This window comes from Canis lupus, chromosome 4 (genome assembly GCF_048164855.1).
Source record: "Canis lupus baileyi chromosome 4, mCanLup2.hap1, whole genome shotgun sequence".
NCBI classification, from domain to species: domain Eukaryota; kingdom Metazoa; phylum Chordata; class Mammalia; order Carnivora; family Canidae; genus Canis; species Canis lupus.
Genome location: NC_132841.1, coordinates 58,836,116 through 58,853,341, shown reverse-complemented (window position 1 = coordinate 58,853,341; position 17,226 = coordinate 58,836,116). Strand labels below are relative to the sequence as shown.

Below are 17,226 nucleotides of genomic sequence, written 5' to 3'. Positions count from 1 at the left end.
ACACTGGGCGGGGCTGTGTTCTCCCCCTCCTCTCCCGAGGCCTGGGCCTGGGCCTGCAGGTCACGCCAACCCCTGGGTCATACTCAAGCCTTCATTCCCCGTTCCCGATGCCACCTCCTCTGGCTCATCCCTCTCCCTGGGTGGCAACTCACTTCCTGCTAAGGGGCCTGCAGCTAGCCGAGGTTGGTGGAGGACTCAAAGGGAAGAAGACCCTCATCAACCCAAGGCATGGCGCCTCAAACTTCTAAGTGCCTCAGAATCACCAGAGAACTTGTTTAAAACTCGGATTTTAGGCACTGCCCTAACTCAGATCCAAGAAATATTTTAAGCAGTGGTTCTCAAAGCACAGTTCCTGGACAGCTCCGGCAGCAGTGTCTGGGAACCCAGCAGAAATGCAAATTCTCATGACCCACCCTAGATGTGCTAAGACTGCGACCCTGAAGGGGTGACCAGACTGTCCCACTCTGCCTGGGATATTCCTGGTTTTAGTACAAACCAGAATGACTGGTCCCTACTCTGCTGCAGCCTCATTTTGGAGAACTACTGATTTAGAGGAAGACTGTGTCAGAGAATGACTGTCTGCTGGTGTGATTTAAGGCACTGGGCCTAGCCCTGGGTGGGTGTTACCCCAGAGCTTGCACACTCTGGCTGCGCTGGCAGCCTCTGCTCCCCACTCACCCCCCACCCCAGACAATGTCTGCCTGACTACACCAGTCCCAGTCCCTTCTCAAGGCCTAGGGGGCTCTAGCCCTCAACAGCTGCTGGATATCAAGGCTCTGGGGCCCACGCAGGCAGCTCAAGGAGAAGGAGTCAGAAACCAGTACCGGAAAGCCAGAGTGACCCTGGATATAAAAGTATCTCTGTGAGGGGGGCAGGGGGCAAGAGGTTGGAGTTGCATACCCCAAATGCATGGTCACTTGAGATATGGGTCATGCACCAGCTTGGGAACCCATGGGAAAGGTCACATCATACACCAACCCTCCTAACTCCTCATGTACTGTGTGTGTGTGTGTGTGTGTGTGTGTGTGTGTTTGTGTGTGTGTGTACACACCCTAGTCCTGCAGAACACTGTGCCCTATTCACCCTGCCACTGTCCTACCCAGGGAGAGCTGTTCTATCATCCTACCCTGCAGCCTGGAACAAGGCCTCACACTAATCCTGCCAACCAAGCATTGGCAGGACCCCCCTACGGCGCTTGGGTTTATTCTCTAGTACTAGGAGCTTAGGAAACGGCCAAGGCCACACTTGCCCAGGGACTCTGGCCACATTCCCAGTGCCCCCAGCCCTTTCCCGGGATATCCATCCCCTTCCCTCAGTCCCCATAAGTTACCGATGGCCACAAACACGTCCCTGACATCCCCGGACATCTCCTTCTTGATGGTATGCTCCACGTCATAGTTGGTCATCTTGACAAACTCCTGGAAGACTAGCCCCCAGAGAAGCCCCGCAGGTGGGGGGGTGAGCTTCAGTTTTGAGGGTGGGGAGATATTGCCCCTTCCCTGCCCACCCAGCTCCCCTCCCAAGGCATGCCCCTGAAAAGGAGAAACAGACGGCAGGTATGGCTGTAGCCCAGGCCCAAGTGCACTGGGCAGGATCGTTGTGGGAGGGAAATTCTGACCTCAAGGCTGCCTTGGGCTCAGAGCCAAATCTGCGTCAAGTCGGATGCTGCCCCAGAGCCTCAGATGAGTTCTAGGAACCTGGGCTGGGGTAGCAAAACCTGAGCTTGGTTCCTAGTCAAGGCTCTGTCCGGAGCCCACTGAATGACCTTGGGAAAACTCCTCCCCCCTTCTGGGCCTTGCCTTCCTCCTGTGTCAGGTTAGGATGGAGATTAATGTAAATAATCGGAAGGACACAGAAAATTACTATGTGCCAGGCATTATGCTAAGTCCTCTTCATGCATTATATTTTTTTTGTATCTCTACAACAATCACATAAGGTAGGAGTATAATCCCAATTGACATATAAGGCAATTAAGGCACAGATATTCACAAACTTGCCCAAAGTGATATAGCCGATGAATGGGAGATTCAAATTAGGGCAATTCAGCTCCCAAGTCTGTTCTTTCAGCCACTATGCTAAAGCCCCTTAAGTATTTTATAGGGCACTTCCTGAGCACCTAATGTCAGGGCCACCATATACAGGTTCACCCTGTGCAGGGTTCAAAGACTTGTCTGTGGTCCTTGTGCCATCAGCACCCCTCATTGCTTTGTTCCTGGCAGACATTATCAAAGGGCCGTGACACTGAACCTCTGAATCCTCAGCACATCATTGGAAGGAGCCACCACCAATCTGCTGGAGTGGCCTTGGAGGTGACAGCCACCTGTCATCCTGTATCCCAGGCATCCCACCTGCTTCTCTAAGGAGGTGAGGGGAGTTGGCCTGAGGGTGAATGTTAGAAGTAGAACCGGGACCAAACTCCCCACCAGCCACAATATTCCATTGCTGGGGTGAGGAATGGCTGGGTGGACACCTGGCTCCTCTTGTCATAGAAAGCTAAGAGGCTCCCATCAGATTGGGGCATCTTCCTGCTGCATTGGGAAGGGGAGGGACTGAGACCTCACCTCTCCGGAGGTGTGGATAGCTACGCGTGCACAGGATCGTCATGAAACGCGTCTCCAGGGAAGTTTTGTCTCCACTGGGTGTGTCTGCTATTTCCTGCAGATCCCAGATGGGAAGGATTTGGGAGGGAAGATACCAGAAAGCCTTGGTTATTATTCACCTTCACGTCTTCGCCTAGGCCGAGGGCGGTTAGAAGCTGGGCCAACCCACCTCAGGAGGCTGACATTGGCCCCTTCATTCCTCAGCCTCCACATCCCCTCCTCCAATTCCCAGGAACCCTCTGGACTGACACAGAGGGGCTGAGCAGGAGGCACTTCCACTCTGACCTCAGGACCTCGAGACTGGGGCCCCAGGGAGGGCAAACGGCAGTGGGCAAGGGGACTCGGTAGTCTTCCTTCCTTAAGCCCCTTCTGAAAGCCTCTCTGAGGAAGTGTTCCTGCCCACGTGCAAGCAAATAGCCTAGCCAGTGTTTCCCCAAGTGCGGTCAGCGAGCAAACATAGTGTAACACACCACATACACGTGTTTCCACAATGATCTTCCAGCCAGCTACTAGTTCCATTTATATCAACATTAAATTTCCCTTGAAAAGAATTCATTTTGGATTAAAAGGGGTTCGTTTAAAGAAAAATACTCACAGCTGGTGGTATGTAGCACAAATCATATGGGAGGTAAGTGGCTGAAATTTGGGAAACACTTGCCTGGCCCATTTTTTACCCAGTGGGGCTCTTAAGAGGCCCTGAAAGGGAGAGAGAGAACCTATGGGCAAGCCCCCCAACCACTGCCTGACTGGCCACTCAGCCCGCCCAGAGCCACAGCCATTCAGCCCTCACTCGGAGAAGCCATGAAAATCCCCATGAAGAACAGGACACTCACCAAGATCTCAGCAGCCACCTGAGAGTGGGGAGGAGAGAGAGGAGGGAAGAGAGGGAAGGCTTGAGTCAGAGGAGGCAGAGAAGATCGGGAGAGGGTGGCTCTGGGGCCCTGGGTGCAAGGGCAGGGACCTAGCTGGGGGTTGCGGGGGGTGGGGGTGGGCAGTGGGCAAGGAGGAGGGAAACACCTTTCCCTTATCTTTAAGTTGGAGCTCCAAATGAGGATAGGACTGGGAATTAACTTTAAAGTGTTTGCCTGAGGGGGGTGAGGAGGACACAGAACAGGGCACTGTACCTGTCACTCCCGGCCACCCAGGGCGACTCCGGCCCTTAGCCTTCCTGTCTCCAAAGAGCCGCCCAGAAGTTGGAGCAAGAGAAGCGCTGAATCCCCTACACCCTTTACCATAAGGAGTCTGAGACTCATTATTTTACCCCCTCATGTTACAGGTGGGAGAGACAGGGAAGCTGAGGCTGGGAGGGAGGGGGGCCTACAGCCAAAATCAGGTGGGAAAAGCCAGCTGTCTAGTCATTCTACAAGGGTGACTTGATCACTGCATTATGCTGAGTCATTCGGACACTATTCAGTTAGACAAGGAGCAGTGCCCTGGAGTGTCAGGGAGCAAAACACAGCCAGCCTTGTGTGCCCCAGACTGGGTTTTGCCTTTGCCTGTTCCCCTGAAACCCCATGGACTACTTGATTCTATTGGGCAGATCCAAACCATCCTCTTTACAAACTTCACAATAGCCTGGGCTTTAGAAACTTCTTTTCGTTATATAAATTGGCAATGTCTTTCGACATTTTAAATGCATGTGACATTTGATCAAGTAATTACATTGCTAACAATGTACCTTTACTGATATATTAGCCAAAGCCTTTGAAGATACAATACTAGGGTGTTTACTGCAGCATTCTTTGTAATAGAGAAAAAATGGAAACTACTAGTAGATGATTTGTTAAACAGACTATGGTTATCCAATAATGGAAATCCACACAGCTATTAGAAAGAATGAGACTGGTCTACAGTGCTGATAAGGAGAGTCTCCCTTTAAATTAAGCAAAAAAGTGAAGTATAGCATAGTGTTTCTAACAGTGTTCCTTTTATCTAGATAAGAAAAGGTAAAATAACACTCACTCATACTTATTTGCAGGGAAGTCATGCTAGAGGTCTGGTCAATGTCATGGACAGAGGTTACCTTTGAGGAGAAGGGCTGGGAAAGCTTTTGCATTTTATTTTTCTTAAAGTTTTCAGTTTACATTTTCTCAACACACAAATATGTTCTTTTTATGTTTTATTTTAATGTCAAATAGGAGTTATCAGGGCCACTGGGATCATGGGATATTTCTGGTTTTTATTCATCCCTGTTTATATTAAAAACCTAGTTGAAACTTGAACATATCACGGTAAGTGAAATAAGCCAGTTACAAATGGGTAAATATTATATGATTGCAACTACACATGGTGCCTAGCATAGTCAGACTCAGAGATAGAAGGTAGAATGGTGGTTGCCAGGGGCTGGGGGAGGAGGATGGGCAGTTACGGTTTGATGAGTACACAGTTTCAGTTTTACAAGATGAAAAGAGTTCTGGAGATGGATGGTGGTGATCGTTGCACAATGTGGATGTGCTTGACGTCACTAAACTATACACACTTAAAAATGGTTGAGATGGCACATTTTACTATGTGTCAGGCTCTGTTATGTGTCATGTGCATTTTACCACAATTTTTAAAAAGTGAGGCTAAAAAATACCTGGTATGTATGCGTGTATGTGTATATATATATATGATTTTTTTTTTTTAAAGAAAGGGAGATATTTTAAAAATCAAACAAAACGGGCACCTGGGTGGCTGAGTCAGTTAAGCATCTGACTCTTGATTTTAGCTCAGGTCATAATCTCAGGGTCATGAGATCAGGCCCTATATCAGGCTCCAAGTTGGGTGTGGAGCCTGCTTAAGATTCTCTCCTACCACATCACACCAGTCAGAATGGCTTAAATGAACAAGTCAGGAAACAAGAGATATTGGCAAGGATGCAGAGGAAGGGGAGCCCTTTTATACTGTTGGTGGAAATGCAAGCTGGTGCAGACACTCTGGAAAACAGTATGGAGGTTCCTCAAAAGTTGAAAATAGAGCTATCCTACGACCCAGCAATTGCACCACTAGGTATTTCCCCTAAAGACACAAATGTAGTGATCTGAAGGGGCACCTGCATCCCAATGTCTATAGCAGCAATGTCCACAACAGCCAAACTATGGAAAGAGCCCAGATGTCAATTGACGGATGGATAAAGAAGATGTGGTGTGTGTATACACAGACACACACACACACACACACACACACACAGTGGAATACTACTCAGCCATCAGAAAATGAAATATTGCCATTTGCAACAGTATGGATGGAACTAGAGGGTATTATGCTAAGTGAAATAAGCCAATCAGAGAAAGACAATTACCATATGATCTCACTCATGTGGAATTTGAGAAACAAAACAGAGGATCATGGGGGAATGGAGGGCAAAGTAAAACAAGACAAAAATCAGAGAGAGAGAGACAAACCATGAGATTCTTAATCATAGGAAACAAACGGTTGCTGGAGGGGAGAGGGATGGGGGATGGGGTAACTGGGTGATAGACATTAAGGAGGGTACGTGATGTAATGAGCACTGGGTATTATGTAAGACTAATGAATCACTGACCTCTAGCTCTGAAACCAGTAATACATTATATGTTAATTGAATTTAAATACAATTTTTAAAAATGCAAAAAAACCCACCCCTTCTCTCCCTCTGCCCCTCCCCTTTTCTCTAACTCTCTTTCTCCTCCTCAACAAAAATCAAATCAAAAAGAATCTAACACGTCTTCTTCATTTATTTGGGTCAGAGAACCCCAGACACATTTTTTTTCAAAACATCTTTAAGACAAAAATATGTGTTATATGAAAAATGCAGTGGGCTACTGAAACAATTTTCCAAATATTTAACACAGAGGCTTTTCCTATTAGGCTAGCTACTTCATGCAAAAATTAAACTGGGAAGTTCCTCCAAAAGTTAAACATAGAGTAAACATATGACCTGGCAATTGCACTCCTATCTACCTGAGAGACACAAAGATATACGTACATACAAAAACAAGTACATGCATGTTTATAGCAAACAGCATTATTCTTGAGAAATAACCCGAATGTCAAGTAGCTGATGAATGGATTACAAAAAGGTGATACAGCCACGCAATGAGGTAGCAGAAAGAATGAAGTACGACATAGGCTAAATACGAATGTTGAAAATACTAAGTGAAAGAAAATCTCACAAAGGGCCATGTACTGTATGACACCATTTATATGAAATGACCAGAATGGGTAAACTTATAGAGCAGAAAGTAGATTAGTGGTTATGCAGGGCGGGCTGGAAGGCTGAGAAGAAATAAGGAACACATACAGGGTTTCCTTGGGTTCTTCCTAAAATTGATTGTGGTGATGGTTGTGCAAGTCTGTGATGATGCTAAAAGCCACTGAAGTGTACACTTTCAATAACATGGTATATGGATTATATTTCAACAAAACTGCAAAACTTTTATATTAAAAAATAATAGCCTGGGGATTGAATCATCCGAAACTGGCCACAGGTCTTCACTTCACTCTGGATTAAATTGCCTATGTTGTTTGTTGCTCAAACTGGATCATGGAGGGAGGAAAGGAAGCTTTCAGCAATCGCTGTGGGATGAAGGTGAACACCACACACTCATAAGCACTGTGGTAGCAGACCTGGACTTCTCAGGGGTGTGCTAGACATGCAGAATTGAGTGGGGGAAGGAGGAAACGTGACACAAACAGTGCCAAGTACTCCTACACATTATTTTCCCAGGAGGAAGCCGGCTTTGCAGATCTAACACCTTCTGTTTTTGTGTATGTTTTCCTCTGGTGTTCCCATTTCACCTCTAGAAACCTATTTAAGAAAAACACTCCCACATATGATGGAAGAGTTGGTGCCCAGGAAGGGGGCTGTTGAAATAAAGCTTGGTAGTAGCTTCTTAAATGGAATAGTACATAGCCATTAAGTGATGTTGGTTTTGGGGCACCTGGGTGGCTCAGTGGTTGAGCATCTGCTTTCAGCTCAGGTTGTGATGCCGGGGTCCTGGGATCGAGTCCCACATCAGGCTCACTGCAGGGAGCCTACTTCTCCCTCTGCCTATGTCTCTGCCCCTCTCTGTGTATCTCTCATGAATAAATAAATAAAATCTTTTTTAAAAAAAGTGATGTGGGGGATCCCTGGGTGGCGCAGTGGTTTAGCGCTGCCTTTGGCCCAGGGCGCGATCCTGGAGACCCGGGATCGAATCCTACGTCGGGCTCCTGGTGCATGGAGCCTGCTTCTCCCTCTGCCTGTGTCTCTGCCTCTCTCTCTCTCTCTCTCTCTCTCTCTCTCTCTCTCTCTCCGTGACTATCATAAAAAAAAATTTTAAAAAAAAGTGATGTGTTTTTAAAGATAATTTGAATGGTATTCATGGAATACTCATTTCTAACTGTTCTAAAGCAGGAATCCACTTTTAGATATACATATAAAAAGACAACTAAGTGATTATATGCCAAAATATTAACAATGTTACTAGTAGGTTATGGATTGACTTATTTACTGAGGCTTGTCTCTATTTTCTAGAGTTTCTACAAAAGAATATGTATTACTTTAGAAACCGAACATTCTAGCTCTAAGAAAATGAGTCCACACTAAGACTAATCAGGGCCCAGCATCTGTGAATCTGGACAGGCAACTGAGTTGGGCAGGGCTCCCCTGTTCCCCGCCCCCAGGTTCTCTCTCACCCCTTCGGGCCTGCAGGGTGTTTGCCAGTGCAGCCTACCGCTGCCCCTTGCTGGCCAGAACTGGAAGCACAGCCCCATAGGTAGGCCCTGGGGAAGCAGCATCGCCTAGAGGATGAATTTCAGGGTGGATGGTGGATTTGGGGTGAGCTCTAAGGGGGTAGCCAGGCTCAAAGACCAACAAGGGCTCAATGAGTCAGTCTGTAGTAGTACTTAGTACATACGTGTTGAATAAGTGAATGAAATATGACCTTAATTGGCCACCCTAGGGGCTGGGTTCCCAGGCTAGCCCTCATAAACACACCGACAAGCAGCTGGAAAACCACATTTAAGTGCAGCCTTGGAGTCAGGCGGGCCTGGGTTCAAATTACACCACAGCCACTCAGAAAGCATACACTTGGCTAGGATCTTCATTTTCCTCCAGGAATAAGGGGGGCATAATAAAGTATAAAATAGTCTTAGCATCATGCTCAGTGCTTAGTATGCATTTTTATAGTTTTGCCACTGTCAAGGTCATAGCCAAGAATTCTTCTAGCCCAGGGGCTGCTCTAACACTCCACTCCTTTCTATCAATGGAGCGGACACAGAGTGGCTACTTCCACTCCCAATCCAACAGGGCTCTTTCCAAACCCACCAATTGTCAAGGAAGGGAGCCAGATCCCCGGTCTCTGGTGTCTGTGCCCAATGCCTGGACCTGGGCCAGGCCAGAGGGTGCTGGGAGCAAGGTGCAGGTCAGTGGGGGGAGTGCACATGGCCTTAGGAAGGGCTGCCCAATTATTAGGACCCTTAGGGATGATGGATTTGGGGCCATCCAGCCTCCATGAGAAACCGTCTCCAGATCGAGCTCCCCCGCATGGCAGAAGCAGAGCAGCCAAGAGACCCAAGAGAACCCTTGACTCCCTAATTCATTTAATAAATATTTATTGAGTTCTGACCATGTGGCCACTTTGGACACATCAGTGAGCAAAACAAAGATCCCAGCCCTTGATGAACTCATTGTCTAGGTTCTTCCAGGACACTTCCTTCAACCTTAGTCCCATTTCACAGATAAGAAACAGACCTTTAGCACTCAGACCCCCTTCCCAGAAAGCTCCCAGACTTGCCTTCACTGGGTCAAGTCTACCTGGGCCACTGACTTGCTTTGTAACTTTCAGAAGTTACTCCCCCTCTCTGGGCTTCCATTTTCCCACTGTAACAGGAGTTTGACCCGGGTGGTCTGTAAGTCCCTTCTGAAGGTCTGAGAGCTCTCAGCCTACTCTCTTCACACAACAAATGCCAGTAAGACCAGCACTATACTCATTAGAATTGTTTCTAAAGTTGAGAAAATACTCAAAGTCTTGCTTCTAAGGGTAGAGAGGTGCAAGGTGTCCATGGGTCTACAGATACACCGATTAAATCAGCCACATCCCTGCCAGGAGCTGTCCCCACTCCCAGAGTGCCAGGGCCTGGCACAGACAGGCATTAGCTAGAGCTACCCAGGGTGGGGGGGTGTTCTCACCTGGGCATCTTCTCGGGCCTGGTTCCGGTCTTCTCCTCCCTCCTCTCGGTTCCCCTGCAGCAGGATAGGTGAGAAAGCTCAGTCCTCAAACATCCACCCTCTTGGTCCCTCAAGCAGCCACAGGACCTTGGCTCAGCCGCTCTGCCTCTCTGAACCCTCTTTCTCAGCTAGAACATGGGGACACTAATCCTGCCTTAGTAGGAGAGGCTGATGTGAACATTACATTTGAAGGCACTTAGCCCAAGGGAACTCAGACACAGTAAGCTCAGGGCCTAGTGTCTGGGCTGCAGGAATACAAGTGATGGTGAAGAAAACTTGTAACTTGCAGGTAACATGCAGGTCGCCCACATGGCTTTGTCCTGCCAGCCAGGGGCCCAAAAAGCCAGGCTGAGGGCCATCAGGAAGGGCTGCCTGGAGAAGGTAGCACCAGGCCAGCTTTGAAAAGTGAACATCGAGAAACGGCTTCACACAAGCCAGTCATGGCCTTAGCAGTGGGACTGAGAAGGCAAGTGGGGAGGACACCATTTCTTCATCACAAGTGGGCTCTGACCTCCTTACCCCCCTCCCAACTCCTCCAGGGGCCAGGCAGGCCTGGGGCCATGAACTCACTCACCGTGGCCAGAGAGATCAGGATCCTCCTGAAGTGGCCGGATGTGTCTGAGCTCAGAGCATCCTCTAGGGACTTGTGATAGTCTGAAACAGAGAAACCGGGTGTGGGCAGTTGATGGGTAAGGATGGGGGTTGCTTCTTCTGGAAGCTTAAGTCTTGAGCCAGAGCATGTTGGCAGGGGTGATAGGGATGAAGGAGTTTGTAGTTGGTTCTTGGGAGCATCCAGTCGTGCCACTGTGGCTGGATGCCTCCAGCTCATCACCTCCCTCCCCATCCCAGCTGAGGGCTTCGGGAATCTTGCCTCTCCTGCATCACAGCCACCCTGTCTTCCTTCTCCTACCTTCTGTCCTTTAAGACAGGCACTGGACCCACAAGCTCTGGCCATACCATTCCTCTGCTCAAAATTGCTACCATCCTAAGAGCTTCTTACAAGGTTTAAACATTTTTGACTGGTACTTAAGATTCTTCAAAATAATAGTCTGACCAAGCACAGACTTCTGAATGAGGGCACAGAGTGACTGCACAGGCCACCTACCCAGGAGCTATCCTCCTGCTCCACAGAGGTCTAGACACTCCCTCCAATCACTCCCTGCCTCCAGGCATTCGTCCAGCTGGGACTCTCTGCCTAGGGTTCCCTTTCCTCAGACACAGGGCCGGGCACGACCAGGGGCTTAGCAAAGCCTCATGCCTGAGAGAGGGGAGATGGGCAGAGCCATGGGGTAAGGGGACTCTCCTCCCACCACTTCTCAGCAGTACTGGGCCTGAGGCTTCCCACCCTTACCTTCCTTGTAGGCCTCACAGATGGCCCGGATTTCTGCATTGGTCCGAGTAGCGAGGATTTCAATGAGAGCCTTTTCATCCGTGCCAGCTCCCTAGAATGTCAAGACAGGAAGCTTGAACCACAGCCCTGACCCCCATACAGAGGCCTGAGGGGCCCTGGCCAAGAAGACCCCTGTTCCAAGAAACCACCCAGGAGGCAAACACTCAGACCACCAAGGCTTCCTGGATTTTCTCCTTATCTCCAGACCAGAGACAGAATAGTTAGGGGGGTTACATGCCAGCCTGTCAGGATTTCCAGAACCTCCCATGAGAATTGCTTTGGATAAAAAATAAAAAAGAAAAGAATACGTGGTATAGAGAGGTATGTGTATATAAAAAGGCATACACACATGTGTCTGAATATAAACATTTATGTGTAAGTATATAAAAAGAATGGAGGTCATGCATTGCAGTGTAACAGTGGTCTCTGGGTGGGTAAAAGTTCATAGGCGATTTCTCATTTCTTCTTTTTTGCTCTGTGTAGATTTTCTCAGATATTATTTTGTCAGAAGAGAAGAGGTTTTGTGCACTAAGGGAAGAACATGCTGTCTTTGTTGATACTCGGATTTGAGGAGTGATATGGGGACAGGTACATTAGGTCCTCTGGTCTGAGACAGCTTGGGGAAAGCACTATTCCAAGGTCCTCACTTGGAGCAGCAAGAGGAGGGGAGGGAGGTGAACAAAATGGACTCATTGACAGATTCAAATATGCATGAAACACCTGCAATATGCCAGTCCCTGCAGAAGCCACTGCGGCCACAACTCTAAAAAAAAAAAAAAAAAAGTAAGGCATATGCACTGCCCTTGGATTTACTGCCTGTGGGGTGGCCAGTCCATTGGCTTCCAGACCTGAAGGAAACTGAGGCTGGCTGAGCTTTTAATAGGCTCTTTACTAAAAGCAGGCAAGTGGGGGAGACAGCCTGACCCCCAGAGCATTCTAAGACAAGATCTAGCCCCACCCTTCTCCTACCTCACAGGTGGTATGGCGCCTTCCTGGGTTTCCCGTTGGTGAAGTACAAGAATGGGAAAGGTTAGGTCAGGTTGGCTCCCTGGTCCCTTCAACTTCTAAACTCTGTGCTCTCAAACCATTTGCTTTTTTTGTCTTGGCATTTTAAGAGGACAATAACCTCAATTTGCTTTGCCCAGAGAAGGTCTGTTCTTTTGTTAATCCTCTAGGGACCCGAAGCCCTCAAAGCCCTCATGGTTTCCTATGGTTGTCGAGTCGGGCTCCAGAGTCAGATGGAGTTGGTCTGAATCCCAGCTGTTATCTCCTAGTGCTGTGACTCTGATCAAGTGACTTAGCCTCTGAGCCTGACTTTCCTCATCTGTAAAATGGGGACAAGATAACAGCCTTGCCTTGAGGGTTGATGAGACACGTAGCTAATACACGTAGCCCAGGATGGGTTACCATATGCTCCTAACACAGGAGAGGAGCCCCTGGTACAACTGGTGCCCTGAGAGGCAAAGCAGCTCCTGTGACAGCTGGGCCAGGACATCACATCCTTTCTTACTAATCAATTGCAAGGTCAGGTCTTCAGAGTTAATGGTGCCCTTCATTCCCATGACCTTGCTTGACCCACTCCAATGTTTGAAGGGCCAGGATGACTGCTCTCCATTCACAGCTGAAGGCATGGAAGCTTAGAAAGTGTAAGTGGTCCAACATTACATATTGTATTAGTAGCAGGGCCGGACTAGAATAGACTCCAACTGCTAAGGTTTTCCTTCCAGCTCCATCCTGCTTCCTCTAGCTGCTCCTTCAGATCCCTCTGACATCACTGATTACTGGGCGTGTGACCTCACTTGAATCAACCAGAGTAGAAGCCAAGACTTTGGTTTAACTCCTAGGAGGAAGGAACAGAGGTGCTAGCTGGTAGGACATACACAAGTCAGCCTACTACCACAAGGAGAAAGACTCTCTGAGAGTGAAGCCACCACAGAAGAGAAAGAACCAAGGTAAGGGAGAGACAAGAGTCCATAGAACATTATTTGAGTCCCTGGCTCAGCCATGTCTAAAACCAGATGGAGTGCTATACCTTTCAGTTATGGGAACCAACCTTTGCCGTTCATGCTAGTTTGAATCGGGTGTGGGAAGGGCTCTGCGAGGGAGCTACAGCAAACCCACACCTGGGCTTGTAGGGAGCACCTATGCCTCTCCAGCACCCGCAGCCTGAATCCCATCCCTTTGATGCCCATGTCATACCTCCATGGCCTTCTTTAATTGCTTGGCATCGTAATGGGCCGGTGGCATCATGAGCCCTAGAATCAGTCTTGCCAGGTCTCCGGAGATCTCAGACTTCAGATCAGCCATCAAGTCCTACAAAGGCAGGGCTGAGGTCATGCCACTATCAGCACGTGCTCATGTGTGACCCAGGACAAGGAGGAGGTACTGAATGTGGAAACAGGGGCTCCATGTGAACGCAGGGCATAGCGAGAGCCTGTGTCTGTCTTTGCTGATGTTTACTATTTAGAGGACATCGAAGAGGGCAGGGGGAAAAAAAAACCCAAGCAGCAGGAAGACCCACCATCCTTGCAGGCAAGGAGACTGACAGGAAAGGGGGCAGTGCCCGAGGACATCATTCCCACCCTGGGGGAAGTTCGCCAGCTTGCCGCTAAGGCACAAGAATCACTGACATGGCCTTAGGGTGTTGAAGCCTCTGGAATTTCGAGATCCAGAAAATGCTGCATGAAAACAACTCATGTCCCTCATCTCAGCCTCATCAAGCTGAGCCATTTCCACAAGGGTTGATCACAAGGAACCAGGGGATGGAGAGAATGCGTTGCAGGCAGCCCCAAACCAGGGCAGGGGACACTCCAAGGACACGTGACCACAGGGCACCAGGGCCATGAAGACTGGGCACCCAGCTGTGCAGAGCCGGCTGTGACAGGCCAACCCTGGGGGCGGGGTGGGTGTGGGGCCCCAGCCGAGGCCTCACCCTGCCGAAGTGTGACTTGAAGGTCTGGCGGATCTGCTGGCGCTGGGCGTTGCTGCGGTGTGTGATGATGTCGATGATGGTGTCCTCGTCGGTCCCTAAGTCAGCAAAGCCCCATGCATCAGAGGAAGGCCCATGGCCCAGCCTCCCCACATCCCCCCCATGGGCTGTGCCAGTCTTTGTCACGTAGAGGCTGGCTAGCACTCCCAAGCCCCTACAGGAGCCCTGCCTCTGGCCCAAGCTGCCCACTTTACTGGCGTTCCTCCCTGCACCTCCTTCTGTCGGCTCACTAGCTGAACGGAGACCCCCACAAGAGCCGAGAGCCCTGTGCTGAGTAGTCAGGGCTTCTGAGTTCCAGCCCTGGTTCTGGTCATGAATGTACAAGTCCTGGCCCTTTCTGAGACTCAATTTCCACATCTATGCCATGAAGAGGCCAGATAGTTACTAAGGGATCCTTCGACCTGACAATCTAAATCCCACAGGGCCCTCTGTGTGCTTTCTCGTCAACTCCCTGGGAGCTGGAGCCTAAGTCCTTGTAACCACTATAGAAGGAGATGTCAACTCTGGAAGACATCAGGACACCACCTCCAGCCTCTCAGGTTAATCCCTTCGACCTCAGACCCAGCACCCACCTTTCAAAAGGACTCTTACAGCAGCACCTGGGTGGCTAAGCGGCTGAGTGTCTGCCTTTGGCTCAGGTCATGATCCCAGGGTACTGGGATTGAGTCCTGCAGAGCAGGAAGCCTGTTTCTCTCTCTACCTCTCTCTCTCTTTCTCTCTCATCAATAAATGAATTTTTAAAAATCTTAAAAAAACAAAAACAAAAGGACACTTACACCTGTCATCTAGTAGTAATAGATATGCTCGGTAGATATTATCTTTCCCAAGAGACAAACGAAGATGAGGCCCAAAAGGGGAGGACTTTAAGCTAAGGCCCCAGGGAGGTGAGGTTAGATGGGCAGGGGTGGGGTGGGGCGGAGAGGAGGGGTGGAGAGGAGGGGAAGCATAATGGAAGCCACACCTGTATCCTCTGTCCCTGCTGACCTTTCTGAGAACAGGGCACCCACCCATAGAGTACTTCTTCCCACTAGCTCCAAATGGAGGTCTCAAAGAGGTAACCAGCAGGGGGTACCCTCCATCCCAGAACTGGGTCTGTATCTCTTAACTTTACACCTGGCGAAATGGACCCTTGGAGGCATTAAAGGATTTGCCCAAAGTCACACAGTGAATCTAAGGCAAAGCCAGGGCAAGAACCCTTATGACCTTAAGCCTTATGACCTAATACCTTCTTCTACACCAGGACACTGTTCCTGAGAGGCTGGGGACACCTTTGGTCTCTAGGAAGGGCTTTGTGCCTAGTTCCTTACAAACCCCCTAACCCCCCTCCTACCTAGACTCAGGGAGCGAAGACTCTCCTCGGGAGGGTAGAGACTCACATAAAATCCTCCTCGTTCTGTGGATCCTAGTTTGAGGCCTCAGCTCTTACTCCTGCCTGGCCCACTGCCAAACATGCCCCACCTGCTGCCCCAGAGGCCAACCCAGCCCTTTCATGTGCCCTTACCAAGTCCCTTCATGGCCTTGCGCAGCGCTTTGGCATCTGCATCAGGGTTGAAGTTATCCACTGGACGCACAGTTCCCTTCAGCTGCAAGAGGCAGAAAGAGACTCAGCAGGTGTCTGGAGGCCCCCCTGGGGGCCAGGCCAAGAGAGGCGCATGCAAGAGAGGGGAAGTTTTCCCCACGAGCTCCAAACCAAGCAGCTTGAGGGGAAAGAGGCAGGGGTGAAGGCACAGCAGACAGACCCCCTACCCTGGAGCTGAGAGAGAGAGAGGACGAGAGACAGACCCAGGCTAGGAGCAGGGCAAGTGCTGTTCAAGCCAGCTTCCTGCCCCAGGAGTCAGCTCCATCCTAGCTGCACTGGGGCCTCCCCCGTCCCTCAGAATCCTGCCCTGTCCCCAAGGCTCTCCTGCCTCTTCCAGAGCCCCCTGCCCAAGCCTGAAAAGGCAACCAGAATTCTGAAATACCAGAACAGGATCTCCCAAACTTCAATCACTCCTAAGTGAGGTTTTCAGTATTTCCCTATTTGCATACACCCTGCACTGTTTCTTAATATTTTTACTTAATTCAACTTTATGTCCCAAGTGCCTACAATGAAGTAAGCACTCAAAAAATATTCACAAAATAAATTAATGAATGAAGATAATTTTTAAATCACTTCATATAGAGAAAACTGGTATTATGTGCCATAAAGAGATGATAGCCCATGCAAACAAATGCAATAAAGAAAAAAAAAAACCACGGTGCCAAATACCACCAAATTTAATGAGATGCTGCTGCTTGTCAAATGCTCTGAACTTGAAGCTAGCTCTCTCAGTTCTGTTTGTGAAAAAGGAAAGCCAGTGAGTGTGGCACCAAACCAAGACTCTCTCTTTGACGGAATGAGCAAGGTGGATGAAATAAAAAAGGAGTAGCTCTCTCGCTATGTGAGTTTGGTGTTCTTTAATGCCATGGAGGCTCCTCTCACCCAAACTAATTCATTTCTTATATAATTTAAGGTCACCCGCAATGACAGTTCTTGCCTCATAATTTGGGAAATGCTGTTCTAGAACATCAGAGCTCAAGAGCCCTTGCAAGGCACTGAGCTTGCTGTGTCTAACACCTTATCCTGAAGATGGAGACAGAGGCCCAGAAAGAGGTAGGGACCTGCCAAAAATGGCTCAGTAAGTAATAGAGAGAATGCAAGGTTCCAAATGTTTTCACATGGCCCAAGTGTTACCAGTCCCCGGAATGGTTTGCCCCAAGTACTTCTGTGGACCTTGGGTCTCACGATGGTCAGAACAACCTTGAGCCATCCAGTACACCTAGAGGTGCCCCTCTGTTCTGTATTCATGCCTCCAGAGGCCAACGGTCTGACCCAGGATGACACAGGCCCCTCCCCAGAACCAGACATGTCTCCATTCAGCAAGCCCTGTTAGTAGTGAGTGGGCCAGGACACTTCCCAGCGGGTTAGAAGGTGATGCAGGAATTAGATGCCTACCAGAGTGCCCACCCACCAACTCCTCACTCCTAAGAGACAAGGAAGCTTCAGATGTGAGAACCAGTGTCTCGGGTTGGCCACCAGGGGGCAGCTGGGTGC

The 17,226-nt window shown here is 49.2% G+C and overlaps 1 protein-coding gene across 3 annotated transcripts in view; it reads right to left on the bottom strand.

Annotated features, from left to right (window-relative positions):
• ANXA6 (annexin A6) overlaps positions 1-17,226 on the bottom strand; it is a 48,569-nt gene that overhangs the window by 3,765 nt on the left and 27,578 nt on the right. For 2 of the 3 annotated variants that reach the window (XM_072824452.1, XM_072824453.1), the window contains exons 15-23: positions 15,655-15,736; positions 14,097-14,191; positions 13,364-13,477; positions 11,126-11,216; positions 10,349-10,428; positions 9,736-9,789; positions 3,434-3,451; positions 2,562-2,655; positions 1,331-1,426 (exon numbers count right to left, since the gene is read on the bottom strand). In XM_072824452.1, coding sequence (XP_072680553.1) covers positions 1,331-1,426; positions 2,562-2,655; positions 3,434-3,451; positions 9,736-9,789; positions 10,349-10,428; positions 11,126-11,216; positions 13,364-13,477; positions 14,097-14,191; positions 15,655-15,736 — 724 coding nt within the window. The remainder of the gene's footprint in view (positions 1-1,330; positions 1,427-2,561; positions 2,656-3,433; positions 3,452-9,735; positions 9,790-10,348; positions 10,429-11,125; positions 11,217-13,363; positions 13,478-14,096; positions 14,192-15,654; positions 15,737-17,226) is intronic. The other variant, XM_072824454.1, reaches the window with a different exon arrangement.